A 17217-nucleotide genomic window follows, 5' to 3' on the forward strand; every position below is an offset into this window, starting at 1 on the left:
TCCTTCAACGGACCTTCCCCACCCAGGGATGGAACCCGTGTCTCTTACGTCTCCTGCATTGGCAGGCAGGTTCTTTACCGCTAGCGCCGCCTTTCAGCCAGATAGAGGTCCTTCTATCTATCAACAACCTTCTCTGGGCGCTCCAGGCCCCGCCCCCTCACTGTCTGTCTCCTCCCCGCCCTGACTCCCGACCACGCCCACCCAAGGTCTCCGCTCCGCCCCGCCTCTCCCCGCCCTCACTCCAGGCCCCGCCTCCTCGCTGTCTGTCCCCGCCCCGCCCCGCCCCTCGCTGCGCTTCCTGTAGGCCCGCACCTCCCGTTAGCTCCCGGCCACGCCCATCCGAAGTCCCCGCCTCGCCTTTCTCCGCCCTCACTCTCGGCTCCGCCCCCTCATCCTGTTCACGGCGGGCCTACAACTCCAAGCCCTTCAGCCCCGCCAAGGACTCACCGGTCCCGGCGCCCAGCAGTCCCACAGATGACGTTCATGTTCTCAAAGCGGATGCTGCTCACGCGCCCACTCTCCATGGCCCCGGGGAACTCGGCTTCCAGGGCCTCCAGCACCTCCACGTGGGTAAGGTCCTCTTCAGGCTGGGGATGTCGGCAACACCCGAGTTAAGTCCAGGTGCAAAAGTCCCCACCCTAGACCCCACCTGCCAGAATCTGCCAGAGCGAGGAGGATAGGAATCTTTCAGGTAGAAAGGCATCTGCTGCCATTCTAGGTCATTCTCAGGGGAAAAATAAAATCAATCCTCACCAAGCCGATTTGCCAAAAGTCAATGAACAGTCGGCTGAATGATTCACCAGTTGGCCAACTTTGCCCATCTATTGAAAACTTTTCAAGCAGCCTGCGTTGGATGGTGAGGTTTTGGCAGACCTTGAAGATTTCCGCAAGGATTTAAGCCCTACATTTTTCCTTTTATAGTCATATTAGCATTTTAAGGACTGTTCCTTTGTCAATAAATAAGAATGATAGGGAAGGGGTTGACATCTTGTCAATCTATTTAACGGAGGAGGAAACGGCAACCCACTCCAGTATTCTTGCCTAGAGAAACCTGTGGACAGAGGAGCCTGGTGGGCTGCTGTCCATAGGGTCGCATGGAGTTGGACACAACTGAAGCAATTTAGCATGCATGCATGCATTGGAGAAGGAAATGGCAACCCACTCCAGTATTCTTGCCTGGAGAATCCCAGGGACAGAGGAGCCTGGTGGGCTGCTGTCTATGGGGTCGCACAGAGTTGGACACGACTGAAGTGACTTAGCAGCAGCAGCAGCAGCAATCTATTTAACATTCAGAAAACATACTGATCGCTAACCACGTTTCAGTCTCAGATAACAGTGTGGAGGGTGATACCATATGTCACATATAAAATTGCCGAGAAGCTACAATGAAATCAAGAAATCAGTCACCTCCAGGAAAGCAAGCCTTGGGTGTATATGTTGAGCGGAGGTGGGGATGGGGGGTATCGCATGTAAAAAGACACAGAGAAGCAATGGAGTGTAGATTAGCCTTATCAACAAGAACGGTGATCACTTTTCGTTGGGGTAAAGTGACACAGATCAGCTGAGGGAACATTCTGAGGCTTGTGCCTGGCAAGCCTCATTTAATTCTCAAATTAAAGGGTGAGACCTTAATAGCTACCTCCGCTGAAGCAGGAATGGCCACAGAAGCCATACATGGTGTAACCACTTCACTGAATCTGTCAAACACCTGAGCCTTTTTAAAATGAGTTTTTGCACTATCTGTCCATTTTACAGAATTTCCTAGTAGACGGATTAGCAGGATTACCCCTGTCCTCTGTCTCCCTTCTCTCTGCTTCTCTCAGCGATGGCCCCTTTGACAAATTCACAGTTTATTTTCAGCCACTTATCCCGGTGCCAGGCCCTCAGCTGCTAAGCTGCAGATCTTGGATTCAAATCCTGTCCACCGCCCCAGCAGGGACCTGGGGTCACGGGCTGGGGGAGGGCCACTCACCAAGGTCTCCATGCACAGACAGAGCGGCTGAGCGGCAGGTGGCATGGGGAACTTGCGGATACATGGGAGCTCTCGGTCCAGCGCCTCGTATTCTGCAATGACCTGACGCAGATACTGTTTCCTGGGAACACAGCCAGCGGGCAGGGCCCTCCCAAGGTCAGGGGTCAGTGCCCTGACGCTCAGAGGAGCTGAGGTCAGAAATCACAGGGCCAGGGACCACTCACGAGGATTTGACAGGTCTGCCCAGGCTCCGCGCCTGCGTCTCCTCTGGGTTCTCTCGGTCCACAAGGAGCGCTCCTGGGGATGGAAAACCCAAGTACATCGGTTGCCCTGAGCACTCCTCACACCTTATTCTGCTTAAATGGCATCACCAAGTGACTGTCCATGCCACTCCTGGGATAGCTCCTCTGCCAGTTATTGGGCTGTTTTGTCTCAGCCCCAAATTCCACCCTCCCCCACCCAGCTGTGGGATACCCCAGAGCTGGGACTCACTACTAACCCCATTTCCCTTCCAACTTTTGGGGTCCCCTTAGACTCTGCCTAAAGGGGGCACAAGAGGGAGACTGCAAGGCAGGAGGACAAGGAAGGGACCTGCCCCTTTCTGCCTCCTGTTCAGTCACCCCAGCCTGGCTCTTTCAGCGCAGCAGCGTTTAAATCCGGTCTGTGGTTTCTCCAGCACCCTCAGAACTGCCCTCCTGATTGGAGCTCGATAACAGTCTCAAATCTGAGCTCTTCTACATAACCCCTTCATCAGCTGATTGATCTCTCTTATGGCCAACTGCTAGTTGTCCCACATAATCCATTTCCTCTTTCTCTTTGCGACCCTATGGACTCTAGCCCACCAGGCTCCTCTGCCCATGGAATTCTCCAGGCAAGAATACTGGAGTGGGTTGCCAGGCCCTCCGCCAGGGGATCTTTGCAACCAAGGGATCAAACCCACGTCTCATGTCTCCTGCATTGGCAGCCAGGTTCTTTTTGTTGTTGTTGTTGTTTTGTTTTTTGTTTTTTTTTTGGGGGGGTTGGGTTAAGTGGCTTTATTAGAGAAAGCCAAGACTACAGAGGACTTAGGAGTTAGCATTAGGGCCCTTCTTCTTGCCAAAGGTGGGCACAACATTGACAAAGTGCCAGTTGTACTGCATACGCCTCTTGGCCCTGCCCGCCTTCTTCTTCTTCTTCTCTTGCTTGGCCACCTTGGGAGTCTGACCTCTCACTTTCCCAGCACGGGCCAGGGAACCATGGACTTTACCTCCAAGCATGCGGCCGGCTACTTCCAGAGTGCTCAGAGCCTCCACGCCACACTGGCCCAGAGTAGCCTCATCCTCTAGGGGTGTGCCAGCCAGGAGCAGGACTTGATCTTCTGGAGCGATGCCCTCCAGCGAAGCTACATGAGCCTTGATCTGGGTGACCGTCTCCTGGCCGGTCACCTCGAGAGTGTGTAGCTCCTGGGCGCGGACAAAGAGCTGCATGTTGGCGACTAGATCGCGGACAACGCTACCGCTACCGTGAAGATGGAGTTGAGAAAGAGGAAGGAGCGAGGGCACGCACACCCTGTCCGCCTGCTGCCTGTCACGTCACTCGGCAGCCAGGTTCTTTACCACTAGTGCCACCTGGGAAGCCCCAAGTCTTCTCTAGCAATATTTTATTCAGTCGTTGATGTGTTACCATCTCCTTCATTACAGTTCAGTAGACTGTGTGGTGTACTGTGTTTTCTCTCTCTCAGCAGGTACTAGTTTTCATGGTGTGGGTACACCCACCCTGACCAATGTCATGGTACCCATGGTTTTAACAGGGCTTCCCTTGTGGCTCAGCTGGTAAAGGATCTTCCTGCAATGCGGGAGACCTGGGTTTGATCCCTGGGTTGGGAAGATCTCCTGGAGAAGGGAAAGGCTACCTACTCCAGTATTCTGGCCTAGAGAATTTCATGGACTGTATAGTCCCTGGGATCACGAAGAGTCAGACATCACTGAGCGACTTTCACTCACTCACTCACTCATGGTTTTAACAACCAGCTTACAAACGTCATCACTCAGCTCTCGTGAGCTGGGACAGGCTGTCTCCAGCACGCGGCTATGTCCCAGCTCTACTCCTGGCAGCCTTTAGCTTCAGGGTGTCAAGATGGCTCGGCTTGTACCTCAGTAAGCCCCCCTCTCTAGTCCTGGTCCTCCCACCTCCATCTGTTTTAGCAGGGCAACTAGGGTGATCTTTTCCTCTCAGAGGCTCACAAATTTCCAGAGGCTTTCTCTTGCCTTCAGGATAAAGTCCTCCCCTGCTTTGGGGACTCATCCCTCAATGTGTGGTCTGGGGGAGCCTCTCAGGGTCCCCTCCAGACCTATGGGATGAGAATCTGCATTTTAAACAGATCCCCTTTGAGAACCACCTGCCCTGCATCACGTATGGTCCCTCTGTTGACCTCCCTGCGTTTCTGTCCAGCCATCCTGGCCTGCCTTCCATCCTTCCAATGTAGTCATCTCCTTCTCAAGTCTGTCCACTTAACAATAACTACATGTTTACAGTCCCTTTTATAAAGCCAAACACCTTTTAAAGTTCTTTCCATTGAATCCTCACAACAACTTCTGAGGTAGTGTAGTTTAACACTAAACTAGAGACAATGTATCAGTTCAGTTCAGTCACTCAGTCCTGTCTGACTCTATGATCCCATGGACTGCAGCACGCCAGGCTTCCCTGTCCATCATCAACTCCCAGAGCTTGCTCAAACTCATGTCCATAGAGTCAGTGACGCCATCTAAGCATCTCATCCTGTCGTCCCCTTCTCCTCCTGCCTTCAATCATTCCCAGCATCAGGGTCTTTTCAAATGAGTCAGTTCTTTGCATTAGGATGCATAATGAACCCAAATGTTCCAATACCTAGCTTCAATCAATATCAATATTTTGCCAATCTTGTTCCATCTAGGCACTTCCCCACCACACAGAGAAGCACAGAGAAGTTAAGTGATTTTCCCAAGGTCACACAGCCCAAGCAATAGAATCATGATAAAAATCAAGCCATCTGGATCCAGAACATGTTCTCAATCCCCCAGTCCACTGCCTCTCATCCCACTATTGTCTAGACAACAGCTTCCTAACTTCTCAATCTCTTTCTCTCCCTCTCTCCTTCATTCATCCCATTAGAATAGCATTTTTTGCTACCGTTTCTTGGTTTGTTTTATAATTATTATTTATAATTTTTACAATAATTTTATTTAATTATAAATTTAATTTAATATTTAATTATATATTTAATTTAATGATTATAATTTTATAATAATTATGTATAATTTTATTTTTTTATTTATTTTGAGCTGTGCTGGCTCTTCATTGCTACATGGGTTTTTCTCTAGTTTCAGAGAGCGCAGGCTACTTCCTAGTTGTGGTGTGCAGGCTTCTCACTGCGGTGGCTTTTCTTGTTGTGAAGCATGGGCTCTAGGCATGCAGGCTTCAACAGCTGCAGCACACAGCCTCAGTAGTTGTGGCCCACAGGCTTAGTTGTCCCAGGGCATGTGGGATCTTCCCATGGGATCCCCCATGGGGATCGAACCCATGACTTTTGCATTGGATTCTTTACCATTGAGCCATTAGGGAAGCCTCAGAATAGCATTTTGAAATGTAGATCCGACCACATCACCACCACCACTTTCCTCAAAACCCTGCCAGGACTTCTCATTGTCTTTGGGATAACTTAAGACCAAGACCACATAGGACCAAACCCTGCTGATGTCTCAAGCCTGATCAGACACCATCGACCTCCTCACTTGCTGCATTCCAGAAACATCACGCTTCTGTGACTTGAACTCTCCATGCCCCGCCTCCTGCCACAGGACCTTGATACATGCTGTAAATCCACATGGAACTCTCGTCCCCCTCACTTAGCTCATCACGTCTCCTTGAGCATGTGAAGAGTTCCTGTCTTGAATGCATAACACCATGTATTGGCTGTCATCACAGCTGCATTTTTACATTTATTTCTATGAGTCTTTAATTATAATGTGAACAACATGAGGTCAGGGGCTTGTCTTCTGCTCTTGGCATCTAGCAAAGCACCAGGCACCCAGTTGTAAGAATTCATTGGATAAAGACTGAAGGGATATAATCATCAAATGCAATATATTGTCTTTGTTTGGATCTTAATTAAAACAAACCAACTGTGAAAAATGAATGTTCTTAATAATTAGGGAAATTCAAATATATACTAGATGAGATGATATTCAAGAAAAATTTATGAATTTTTGCTGGTTGTAATTAATGGCATGGTAGGTCTGTTTTCTAAAACTTGTTTTAAAACAAATTTGTCCTATAGAATGTCCCCCAAAAAAGTGTGTGTGGGGGTGCCTAGGTGCAAGAAGATTAGCAAAATATTGATAGTTATTGAAGTTAGGTACTGGGATGTGTGAATTTATTAAACATTTTCTCTATTTTTGTGAATGTTTGAATTTTTCCATAGCAGAGAAAAATCTTTTAAATTCCTATCACAGATAACTTAGAAATAAAATTATATGCCCTGGAAAAGTGTGTGAAATGACTTGGAAAATGACTCTAGCAACATCAAAGTGATATGTTTAAAATGTGAATAAAACTGTTTCTCATGAAATGTGGCATTAGAAATAAAGATTCCTAAATTACAACCATGATTTTAATATATTTGTTTCAATGTATATGCATAACTTAATAAAGGTATACATTTATAAATGAGTACTTATTGAAAAACTGAGTAAACATAATACTTTCAAACATCAACAGACACCTCCAAGGCCTCCTGTGTGCCCTGAAGGATGATGCAGACAAAGAGATTAATGAGACCTCCACCCTGCCCTCCAAGAGCTTTTGGTCTGGTGGGGAAAGTGGTCACTGTAAAGTGCAGTACTTGCTACAGTGGAGGTGTCGCAAGGTGGATAGTCTGGGGGCAATCAAGGCAGGCTCCTTGGAGGAGGTGATGTCTACCATGAGACTTATAGGACACAAGAGGAGTTTGCCAAATAAAGAAATGGCAGAGACCCTCCTCATTAAAAAAAAGAAGAAGAAGAAAGAAAGAAATTGCAAAGAAAGGGATATTTTATGCAGAGGCATCACAGGATGTGTGGGTGGGGCGCTAAAGTCTTTAAGCAAAAGAGAATATTCCCAGAATTCTCTTCAGTCCCAAGGCTAAGGAGTACTTATTGCAATTGTAGGTTATTAATTATTTGTGAGATGACGTGTGTCATGTCTACCTTCCTTGCATGAGAACAGGCTGGGTCATTTCATTCATTACTACAGGCAAACCACTTGGGACCCACAGGCTTTCTAACGGCCTAAGCCAAAATTTGCAACCTGACAAGCTAAAAATGTTACTGGTTCCAAAATACCACAAGGGAAATAGAAAAACTAAAATGAACAAATATTGATCTGCAAAATGGGCCAACTGGTCAACTCAATGCCATTCAACATAAAGCTTTGATGCTCTTGAACTGTTGGAGTTCTACTGGTGTTGGAGAAGACTCTTAAGAGTCCATTGAACTTCAAGGAGATCAAACCAGTCAATCCTAAAGGAAATTAGTCCTGAATTATTCATTGGAAGGACTGATGCAGAAGCTGAAGCTCCAATACTTTAGCCACCTGATATGAAGAACTGACTCATTGGAAAAGACCCTAAAAAAAATTAAAAAAAAAAAAAAAAGAAAGAAAAGACCCTGATGCTGGGAAAGATTGAAGGCAGGAGGAGAAGGTGATGATAGAGAATGAGATGGTTGGATGGTATTACCGACTGAATAAACATGAATTTGAGCAAACTCCAGGCTATCGTGAAGGACAGGGACACCTGGCGTGCTGCAGTCCATGGGGTGGCAAAAAGTCGGACAAGACTGAAGCAAATTAGCACAGCAGGGAAAAAACTCTTGAGAGTCCCTTGGTCTGCAAGAGATCAAACCAGTCAATCCTAAAGGAAATCATCCCTGAATATTCATTGGAAGGACTGATGCTGAAGCTGAAGCTCCAATACTTTGGCCACCTGATGTGAAGAACTAACTCCTTGGAAAAGGCCCTGATGCTGGGAAAGATTGAAAGAGAAGGGGATGACAGAGGATGAGATGGTTGAATGTCATCACCAACTCGATGGACGTGAGTTTGAGAAAGCTCCGGGAGTTGGTGATGGACAGGGAAGCCTGGCATGCTGCAGTCCATGGGGGCACAAAGAGTCAGACATGACTGAGTAACTGAACTGAGTTGATACAAAAAGTATACTTATCAGGTGGGTGCCTCAGTCTAGGTTAGAGATGATGTGGAGTGGGGGTCTCCAAATGGAAGAGGTTTTCAAAGACACTAACAGAGACTGGAGGACAGAGAAACTGTCCGTTTTGCCACTAGAGCGTTTACCGTGCCTAGCCTAGCACCTGGCACAGAGTAGGTGCTTACAGCCAACACCCAGAAAGGAGACCCCGTCAATGATTTCCATTCCTATTCCTCACTTGAGGAGTGTCCATTCCCCACCCATGGGAGAGATGGGGAGGGAACCAGGTGAGGCTCACCAATCCCCAGGATCCTCAGAAATATCTCATCCAGTGTAAACCAATGCCTTTGACCCTTACTGCTCATTATAATTACCTGGCAAGCAGTCAAAAACTATAGATGCTAGGGCCCCAGTCCTAGAGATCCTGGTTAATTGGAATCTGAAGTAGATTAGATAGAAATCCTTTAAAAACTTTCTCCCACCTGAGGCATAGACCCAATGACTAAAATAATCATAATAATTTCATTCTTTTTGCCAGGCATTGAGACAAGAGTGAATAGGTGCTTAGTGCTGGCCAATGAGATGTGAGGAGAGATTATTTGGAATTCTTAAGATTAAAACCTTTGGACGTGATGCCTGGAACTTTGGAAGCCATTTGGTGACCATGAGGTATGCAAGCTGGTGTGCAAAAGGGATATATCCCAGACCAAAAAGCAGGGAAACAGAAATCGGCTTCTCAATAACATTCACTGAGCTGCTGATCCACCCAAACACAAACCCTGCTCCACCTATAGACTTCTTTTACAGTGAGATAATGTCTTTCCTATTCTTTATACTGGGCTTCCCACGTGGCTCAGTGGTAAAGAATCTGCCTGCCAAGCAGGAAACGTGGGTTTGATCCCTGGGTTGGGAAAATCCCCTGGAGAAGGAAACAGTAACCCACTCCAGTATCCTTGTCTGGGAAATCCCACGGATAGAAGAGCCTGGCGGGCTATACAGTTCATGGGGTCGCTAAGAGTCAGGCACAACTTAGCAACTGAACAACAACAATTCTTTATACTGCCTTAAGTCCAATTTTGTATTACCTGCTAGCCAAATGAACTGTCACCAAGATATTACTTTAGAAATGTTCACTGAGAAAATGAATGAGTGAATGAGCTGTGCTAAAGTAGAGCGGAAGTAGGCAGCCCTGGAAGATGAGCCTGACAGCTGGCGCAGGCTACATAGGGCCTCAAACACTGGATTGAGGGGCTGGTGCCCTATCCTGGGAGGGATGGGGAACATGGAAGAACTGCGAGCAAGGGAGAGGCAGGGTTAGTGCTGGGTGTCAGAAAGTTTTCTCTGGAGCTACGTAGGGGATGGGCGGGAGGGAAGAAACTGGAAGCCAGGGAGTTAGGTGGAGAAAGGGTCCATTGGAAGAGGACAAGCCCTGAGCTGGGGATGTGGGGACGGGACAGAGAGAATGAGAACGAAGACAGGGTTAGGGACTGATGTCAGTGGGAGGGAACGGGAGTCGGCAGAACAATGCCTGGGGTCTGGATTGGGTTGGTCGTAGGGTCATTCAAAGATGGAAAGCAGGGAGAAGGAGTAGCTTTGGGAGAAGATGCTGAGTCCGGTGGTGGAGACAAAAAGGGTGTGAGGGACCAGGGCAGCGGGTCTCGCGGGGCTCATGGCCTCCAGAAGAGTTGTTAATGCCCCAGAGACTCATGGGAAATGTAGTTCCGGGTCCAGAACATTGGCCAGGGAACTGCAAAGGCTCACGGGAAATGGCGGTTTGAGGTCTTAAAGGGTACTGCCTAGTGGACACAAGAATTTGAGGGTAGCTCTGTCTTTGGAAGGCCAGTAACTCACTCACGGCCACGCCGCAAGGCAGGCGGTGACACAAAGCTCGGATGAAGGCCCTCCACCCCCACGCTTGCGTACAAACGCATAGTTACCTGCGTCCCTGTGCATGCCGGGGTTGCCCATGGCGGAGGAGCACAGGGGCTCCACCTCCTGTTGCATCCTGGGAAGGCGGGTGAGGGTTGTCTCAGGAGGACGGGGAGAAGAGCTCTGACTGGGCCACCCGCCCCAGCTCTGTCTCCCCGCTGCTTCCTCCTTCTTGTTCTTGAAGCCCCGGGGGAAAAATGTGGACGGCTGAGTCCACATAGGTATCTGGTTTCCTTTCATCTCTGGGACCCCCTGTGTGTCCCAGTTCCTTCTTTCCCAGCTTCCTTTTTCTTCCTCAACGTCTCCCGGTCTCCTCGAGCCTCTTTCCCCACCCCTGTCACTTGCACTGTCTTCCTCATGTGCTCCCCACGTCTCTGTCCCCCTCCCTTCCTCCCTCTCCCCCCATTTCTTTATCCTGACTTCTCCTTGTCGCTCTCCCCATCTCTCCTCTACTCTTTCCCTCGTTTTCTCTGCCCTCTTTCTCCCCACATCTCTCCCCTTCCCTTGTTCCATCTCCCCAGTCTCCTCCATCAGTTTCCCCAACATCTCCCCAGCCCCCCAGCCCTCTCTGTCTTCATTGTTTTCTGGCTCTCTCTAACCCTGTCACCCCCTCTCTGTCTCCCTACCTCTCTCCCCATCTCTCCCAGCCCCCTTTTTCCCTCTTTCCCCATCTCTCTTCTCTCATAGCTGCCTCTGTCCGGCCCCTTGTCCTCCCCCTCTCTGTCATCCCTTTTCTGTTCCCACTTGCCCTCCGCTCATCCCTGTCTCAGGCAGGAACTGGGTAGATACAGGCGAGATTCAGACAGAAACTGAGTTCTATATGGGGGAGGGAAAGGTGAGCAGGGACTGGTTGCCATGGTACCTCCAATGGGTGGGGGAGGGGCTGGGAGTGAAGGAGTGTAGCCACAGAGGTGCCCACAGGGCATCTCTTCCTCTGTCTGCCGAGCTCTCTGCAGGGGAGAGGAGCCCAGACTTTTCCCCTTATTTTGTCTTTCTCAGTCTGTCTCTGTTACCTGTGTCTCAAGCCTTCTCTCCACTTCAGCTGGTCGTTGCCTTAACTGTCGATTATTCCTGCTTGATAAGGATTGGTTCTCTGCTTTTTAGTAGTAGCACCTCGATTTTCTGAGTCGCTAATGTTTGTGGTGTTGGAGAAGACTCTTGAGAGTCCCTTGGACTACAAGGAGATCAAACCAGCCAATCCTAAAGGAAATCAGTCCTGAATATTCATTGGAAGGACTGATGCTGAAGCTGAAACTCCAGTACTTTGGCCACCTGATTCGAAGAACTGACTCATTTGAAAAGACCCTGATGCTGGGAAAGATTGAAGGTGGGAGAGAGGAGGATGACAGAGGATGAGATGCATGTATGGCATCATCATCTCGATGACATGAGTCTGAGTAAGCTCCGGGAGTTGGTGATGGACAGGGAGGCCTGGCGTGCTGTGGTCCATGGGAGCACAAAGAATTGGACACGACTGAGAGACAACTAAATTGAGCCTGAAACGCAATCTAGGATAGTTTTTGCTAGATCCATTTTGCTAGATCCATTATACAAGAAGGTCTTTCTTTTTCCAGTGAGGTTAAGAGGCTGGTTGGAGCCTAGGTTTGAGCTGCTGGGGACCATCACATTGCCATATGGGGAGAGAGCCTGCCTGAATGCAAAGACAACAGGAGGAAAGCAGAAACCAAAGATACAGACAGATTGCTGATGATGTTTGAGGCACCTAGATCTAGCTGTGCCTGAAGCCATCACTCACTCAATTAATTCCGTGTTATTGCTTGGGTTATTTGAGTCTCTGTCATTGGTAATTACAACAGTCCAGACTTCAGTGGACTCATTTCCAGACCCAGTTCCTTTGCAGCCCAGACTCCCTCTCAGCATCCTTATGTCTTTTTCTCTCCCATCAGACTGTCCTTTACTTCTAGTTGCCAAGTTCATCCCTATAGGAGAGGAAACATTTTTCACTCTAATGGCCACAGGCACACCCAGCCTGCACAGCCCATCAGTCTCCAAACTCTATCCCTTCTGCTTCCTGACTCTGCTTTTTCTTCTCTTCATTCCCATAGCCCAATACCCACTCTGGTTTCAAGGTCCTTTCCTGTCTGGACCCTCCCCCCGCAGACTTCTCCTCCCTCACATCCTCCAGTCTCTTCCCCACAAGGTTTCAGAGGGGTCTTTTGGCACTCAGAGCTGACCCCTCCCCTGTACTCGGCCCTCCCATGGCTCCTCAGCACCTTGGACAACGTTTCAGTCAGGCGTTTGACAGATACATGATCTGGTCCTAGCTTCCTCTCTCACCTCCTACCTTCAAGACACTCTTCAGCCACGTTTTACTAATTACTTTATTTAATTAATCCCTCACCTCTGTCCCCACTCTCCACATGCTGCCTTTTCCAGGTGCCCAAATGCCCTAATCCTTTCAAAAACAGCTTAAGTGCCCCCTCCTCCAGGAAACCTTCTCTGACTCCTCCTCCTATCTGTTGTGTTTTCTGTCTCCTTTCTCTGCACATTCTTTATCTGCTTCCCCACTGCCCCCTGCCCACCCCAGGCCTCTGAGTACTGTGCACTCTGCCTGTCTTGCTCAGGGATTTGGGTCTTTGTCTGCCTCCCACTCCAGACCATCCCTGACTCCTCTCTGGTTCTCCAGCATCAGGAAAGTGTGGAACATGACTGTTGACTGAATAAGTGAGTGACGATTCCCCTCTGTTACTGTGACCCGCACTCAGCAACCCCCAAGCCCACTGCCCTCTCCCTCTCGGTCCACATGACGTAATACAGAATGAAGAAGTGAGTATGGACTCTGGAGTCAAACAGACTAGCGTCAAACTCCATGTCAAGGCTGTGCAACCCTGGGAAAATGTCTTCTCCTCTTAGAGCCTTGGTTTCCTCCTCTCTTGCCAACAATGATGCCTTGAAGGGCTAATGGTGCTTAAATAAAGCAAAGCCCCCACATGTGAGCCAGACACAAAAGAGACACTCAGTTGAAGGTTGCCCCCTTTCCCAGTTCTTAGCTCAGCCTCAGGCTTTAGCTGCCTCTTCTGGGGCTCTTTCTTCTCTCTTTGGGTGTCTCTCTGCATCTCTGGGTGTCTGTTTTGCTCTTCTTCCCTCTGGCATCTGGGTCTCTTAAATTCCCATCTCTCCATGTCTTCATTTTCCTCTGTGATTTGTTCTTCTTTTCTCCCTACCTGTCTGTCGCTGGAACCCTGCCCCATTCATCTCTCTCTGTGCCTGACTTTGAATCGCTCTGTCACGTGTCTGACTTTCTTTATCTGCCTCGCATTCTCTGGGTCTCTGTACCTTTCTGCGTGTCCCTGTCTCTGTTTTTGTGTCTCTCTGTGTCTCCATCACTTTATTTGCCATCTCTGTTTCAATCTCTCTGCCTCCTTCCCTGTGTTTCCGCCTTAGCCCCACCTGCCTGCCACTGCCGCTCACCCCAACTCTCTAGGATCATCTCTGTCCCACTCCCTGGCCTGGCATGCAGCCCGGGACACAAATCCCTGAATCAGCATTTTCTTTCTATTCCAGAAATTATGTCAGCGCCGCAGCGGGGGTGGGGCTGCTTGTAGCTCTGCTCAGAGGATTTGCCTTCCTGGACCCTTGTCCACACAGGCCCCAGCCAGCATGGCCTGCCTCTCTTCTCTGCGTTGGTTCTCCCACGGGAGCACCAGGAGAAATGGTGAGCCTGTGTTTACACACACTGCGCATGTCTCTGGGTGTGTGTGTCTGCATTGGTCTGCAGGCTCTTTGTGGGTCTGTAGGTACTTTGCAAACTCATCCATTCATTCGTGCATGCGTCTATCCATCCACCCACGCCATGATCCACTCACTCACCCACTCAGCTATCCATCCATTCATCCAACCATCCAGTCATCCATCCATCCACCCATCCATCCACCTATCCACTGATCCATCCATTCACCCATGCAACTCATAAATACACAAATGCGAATGTATGGGCTCAGTTGTGTCTGACTCTTTGCAACCCCATGAATTGTAGCCTGCCAGGCTCCTCTGTCCATGGAATTTTCCAGACAAGAATACTGGAGTACCAGGTTGCCATTTCCTACTCCAGGGGATATACCTCACCCAGGGATGGAACCTGCGTCTCTAGCGCCTCCTGCACTGGCAAACGGATCCTTTATCACTACGCTTGGAAAGTCCTTATACATACATACACTTCTCTGTTTATCCCTCCACTCATTCATTCATTCAGCCAGCAAGTGTTTATTGAGTGCCTACTGCATGCGAGGCACTGTGCCAGACAGCAAGGACAGAGCAATAAACAAAAGGACTCCCCCACGTGGAGCTTATGTGCTCACCAGCCCTCCTCCATGTGCCAAACTTCCTCCTCCCCAGGCTTTGCACAGATGGATTCCTCTCCCTGGAGGAGTCCTCTCCCCTCCCTCATCTTCACCTGGTTTATGCCAACTCAAATATCACTTGCTCAAAGAAGTCTTCTGTGACCTCCTTCTCAGACACAGCACCCTGGACTTTCTTTCATTAACGTTGATCCTCAGATGGAGTTATTTAATGATTGTCTGTCTCCACCACTAGACCATGAGCCTTTCCAAGGCTGGGATTTTTGTCTGCTTTCTTCCCAGTCAAATCCTTAGTGCCTAGAACAGTGCCTGGCGCTCAGTAGATGCTCGTATCTGCCCAATAGCTGCGTGGATTGAATTGAATGGATGTCTCTCTCTGTCTCCTGCTTCCCTGTCTAGTGCTCTGCACTCTGCTACACCCCCAGTGGTGATAACAGGCAAGGTCCTCAAACTTCCTAGATGCAAACAATGTAGTGGCTGAAAGCTGGGAGTCTAGAGTCAGACCACGTGGCTTTGAATCAACTCTTGACACCTCCCAGCTGTGTGACCTTGGGCAGGGCACTTTCCCTCTCTGATCCTCAATTTCCTCACTTGTAAAATGACATTAAACAGTCCGTGAGCAGGGACTTCCTCCTGGTCATCCAGGGGTAAAGAATTCACTCTGCGATGTGGGTTGGATCCCTGGTCCGAGAACGAGGATCCCACATGGTGCAGAGCTACGGTGCCCATATATCACAGCTAGAGAGTACATGCACCGCATTGAAAGATCCCGCATACCAAAACAGATAAATAAACAAGCCAAGAAAAAAAGAAGACTCCATGAGCCAATGCATGTAATTACTAATTACGACAACAGTAAACATTAACCATTTTCTCTGAATCGCTGGTGAATTTAATCCTGGTGAATAACCTAATGAGGTGGAATCTGGGTTTAAAAAATGATCACCCTCCCAATAAAAAAAAATTGGGGAAAGAAAGATTACCCTCACTTATAGATGGGGAAATGGAGGCACCAGGAATGTTAAGTCATTCACCCAAGGCCACAAATGATAGAAGAGCAGAGCTGGGATTTGAACCCACGCTCCCCACTCCCAAAGTCACACACGGTCGATGCACTGCAGCTGTTCCTTGATGCCTGAGGGCGTCTTTGGGAACACATCATGGGGGTGTGGCAAGCCCACCTGCGTACACAACTCTGCTTGTGTTCGTTGCTGCATGCTGCTGCGCGTCTCTCCCTGCTTGTGGACCCTGGGTGGAGGTCTGGCTGTGAGAGTGCTATTTGGGGTGCTTGTACCTCCATGCACACGTCTGCGGGTGCACCTCCTCCCATGCAATATTTCTTGGGTGCAAATGTAGGTCCATCTGGGAGAAAGCAAGAAGCACTGAGGGTAGGATTTGGAGTGAGCTCAAAAGGCAATTCTGGGGGATCCTGCAGTATGATTTGTTGTTGTTCAGTAGCTCAATCATGTCCGACTCTTTGTGACTCCATGGACCCCTTTGCACGCCAGGGTTCCCTGTCCTTCACTATGTCCCAAAGTTTGCTCAAACTCATGTCCATTGAATCGGTGATGCCATCCAACCATCTCATCCTCTGTTGCCCCCTTCTCCTCCTGCCCTCAATCTTTCCCAGCATGAGGGTCTTTTCCAATGAGTCGGCTCTTCACATCAGGTGGCCAGAGTATTGCAGCTTCAGCGTTAGTCCTTCCAATAAATATTCAGGGTTGATTTCTTTTAGGATTGACTGATTGGCTCTCCTTGCTGTCTGAGGGACTCTCAAGAGGCTTCTCCAGCACCACAGTTCGAAAGCACCAATTCTTGGGCTCTCAACGTCCATTATGGTCCAGCTCTCACATCCGTACATGACTACTGGAAAAACTTTGGCTAGACGGACCTTTGTTGGCAAAGTGATGTCTCTGCTTTTTAATACACTGTCTAGGTTTGTCATAGATTTTCTTCCAAGGAGCAAGCATCTTTTAATCAGCAGTATGATGGTGGCTGCAAAATGTATACATAGGCAGCAACTGGGGGAGGGAGTCGTCTAATTAAAGGGAGATGAGCCTCGGAGACACGTCTTAAAGTATTTGCAATTTTTCACTTAGATTATATTTATATGGGTGTCACTGGGAGGCAGGGGGCAGCACTGAGAAAGACTAGGACGGGCCCTCCAAGTCGCCCCTGTGGGCTGCACCCAGACTCTAGGTAGTTCTGGACCTTCCTCAAGGGATTTCACCTCTGTGGGCCTCAGTTGTCTCCTCTGTGAAATGGGAATAACATAATTGCTCCCCACCTGATAGGGCCAAAGTGAAGATTAACTCAGAGAATGATTTCAAAGCATTTAACCCGGTGCAATTGTCATTAATTGAGGCGTTGAAAAAATATTCACTAAGCACCTCATTGGTGCCTATTCTCTCTATATACTGACTGGTTTTTCAAATCTCTGGGTCCCTTAGGAAACGAGTCTTTTGTCTGTATTTTGGTGATGAGGAAACTGGAACTCAGAGCAAATAAGGCACTGTCACAAAGGTAGGAGCAGACCCAGGAAGAATTCGAGTCCAAGTCCTTGCTTCCACCTCCACACCGGGCTCTGGCTCTGCCTCCCCTCCCAGCACCAGCCCTCAGAGCCCCTCGGCTGGGAGGACTGGAAGTCCTGGGTCCTGCGGAAAAGCGGGGTGGGGAGTCGGGAGTCCTGCGTCCCCGAGGGAGGAGGGAGCGGGAGAGGTGGATTCCTGCATCTGAGAATGGAGGGGGTTGGGAGCTCGGTACCCGGGGTCCTTGGAGAAGCGATGACCAGGGTCCCTGAC

At 49.0% G+C, this 17217-nt stretch overlaps 3 protein-coding genes across 3 annotated transcripts in view; all 3 read right to left on the minus strand.

The window, feature by feature from the left end:
* LRRC4B (leucine rich repeat containing 4B) overlaps nucleotides 1-17217 on the minus strand; it is a 78105-nt gene that overhangs the window by 46969 nt on the left and 13919 nt on the right. The window lies entirely within an intron of this gene.
* Nucleotides 312-10249, minus strand: LOC122420876 (putative uncharacterized protein C19orf81). The gene is made up of 4 exons (XM_043436431.1): nucleotides 10106-10249; nucleotides 2197-2269; nucleotides 1973-2093; nucleotides 312-587 (listed from the first exon to the last, which is right to left on the minus strand). The coding sequence occupies exons 1-4, from the start codon at nucleotides 10170-10172 to the stop codon at nucleotides 444-446; spliced, it is 405 nt and encodes a 134-aa protein (XP_043292366.1). The 5' UTR covers nucleotides 10173-10249; the 3' UTR covers nucleotides 312-443.
* On the minus strand, nucleotides 2992-3543 carry LOC122420877 (ubiquitin-like protein FUBI). Its single transcript, XM_043436432.1, has one exon. The coding sequence runs from the start codon at nucleotides 3436-3438 to the stop codon at nucleotides 3037-3039; it is 402 nt and encodes a 133-aa protein (XP_043292367.1). The 5' UTR covers nucleotides 3439-3543; the 3' UTR covers nucleotides 2992-3036.

Source organism: Cervus canadensis, chromosome 18, assembly GCF_019320065.1.
Source record: "Cervus canadensis isolate Bull #8, Minnesota chromosome 18, ASM1932006v1, whole genome shotgun sequence".
NCBI classification, from domain to species: Eukaryota; Metazoa; Chordata; class Mammalia; order Artiodactyla; family Cervidae; genus Cervus; species Cervus canadensis.

Coding starts and splice junctions, on each gene's coding strand:
- LOC122420877 (XM_043436432.1), bottom strand. CDS start 3,438: ATGCAGCTCTTTGTCCGCGCCCAGGAGCTACACACTCTCGAGGTGACC.
- LOC122420876 (XM_043436431.1), bottom strand. CDS start 10,172: ATGCAACAGGAGGTGGAGCCCCTGTGCTCCTCCGCCATGGGCAACCCC. Junction 2,094..2,196: donor GGCAGACCTGTCAAATCCTC/GTGAGTGGTCCC, acceptor CTGTGTTCCCAG/GAAACAGTATCTGCGTCAGG. Junction 588..1,972: donor GTCTGTGCATGGAGACCTTG/GTGAGTGGCCCT, acceptor CGACATCCCCAG/CCTGAAGAGGACCTTACCCA.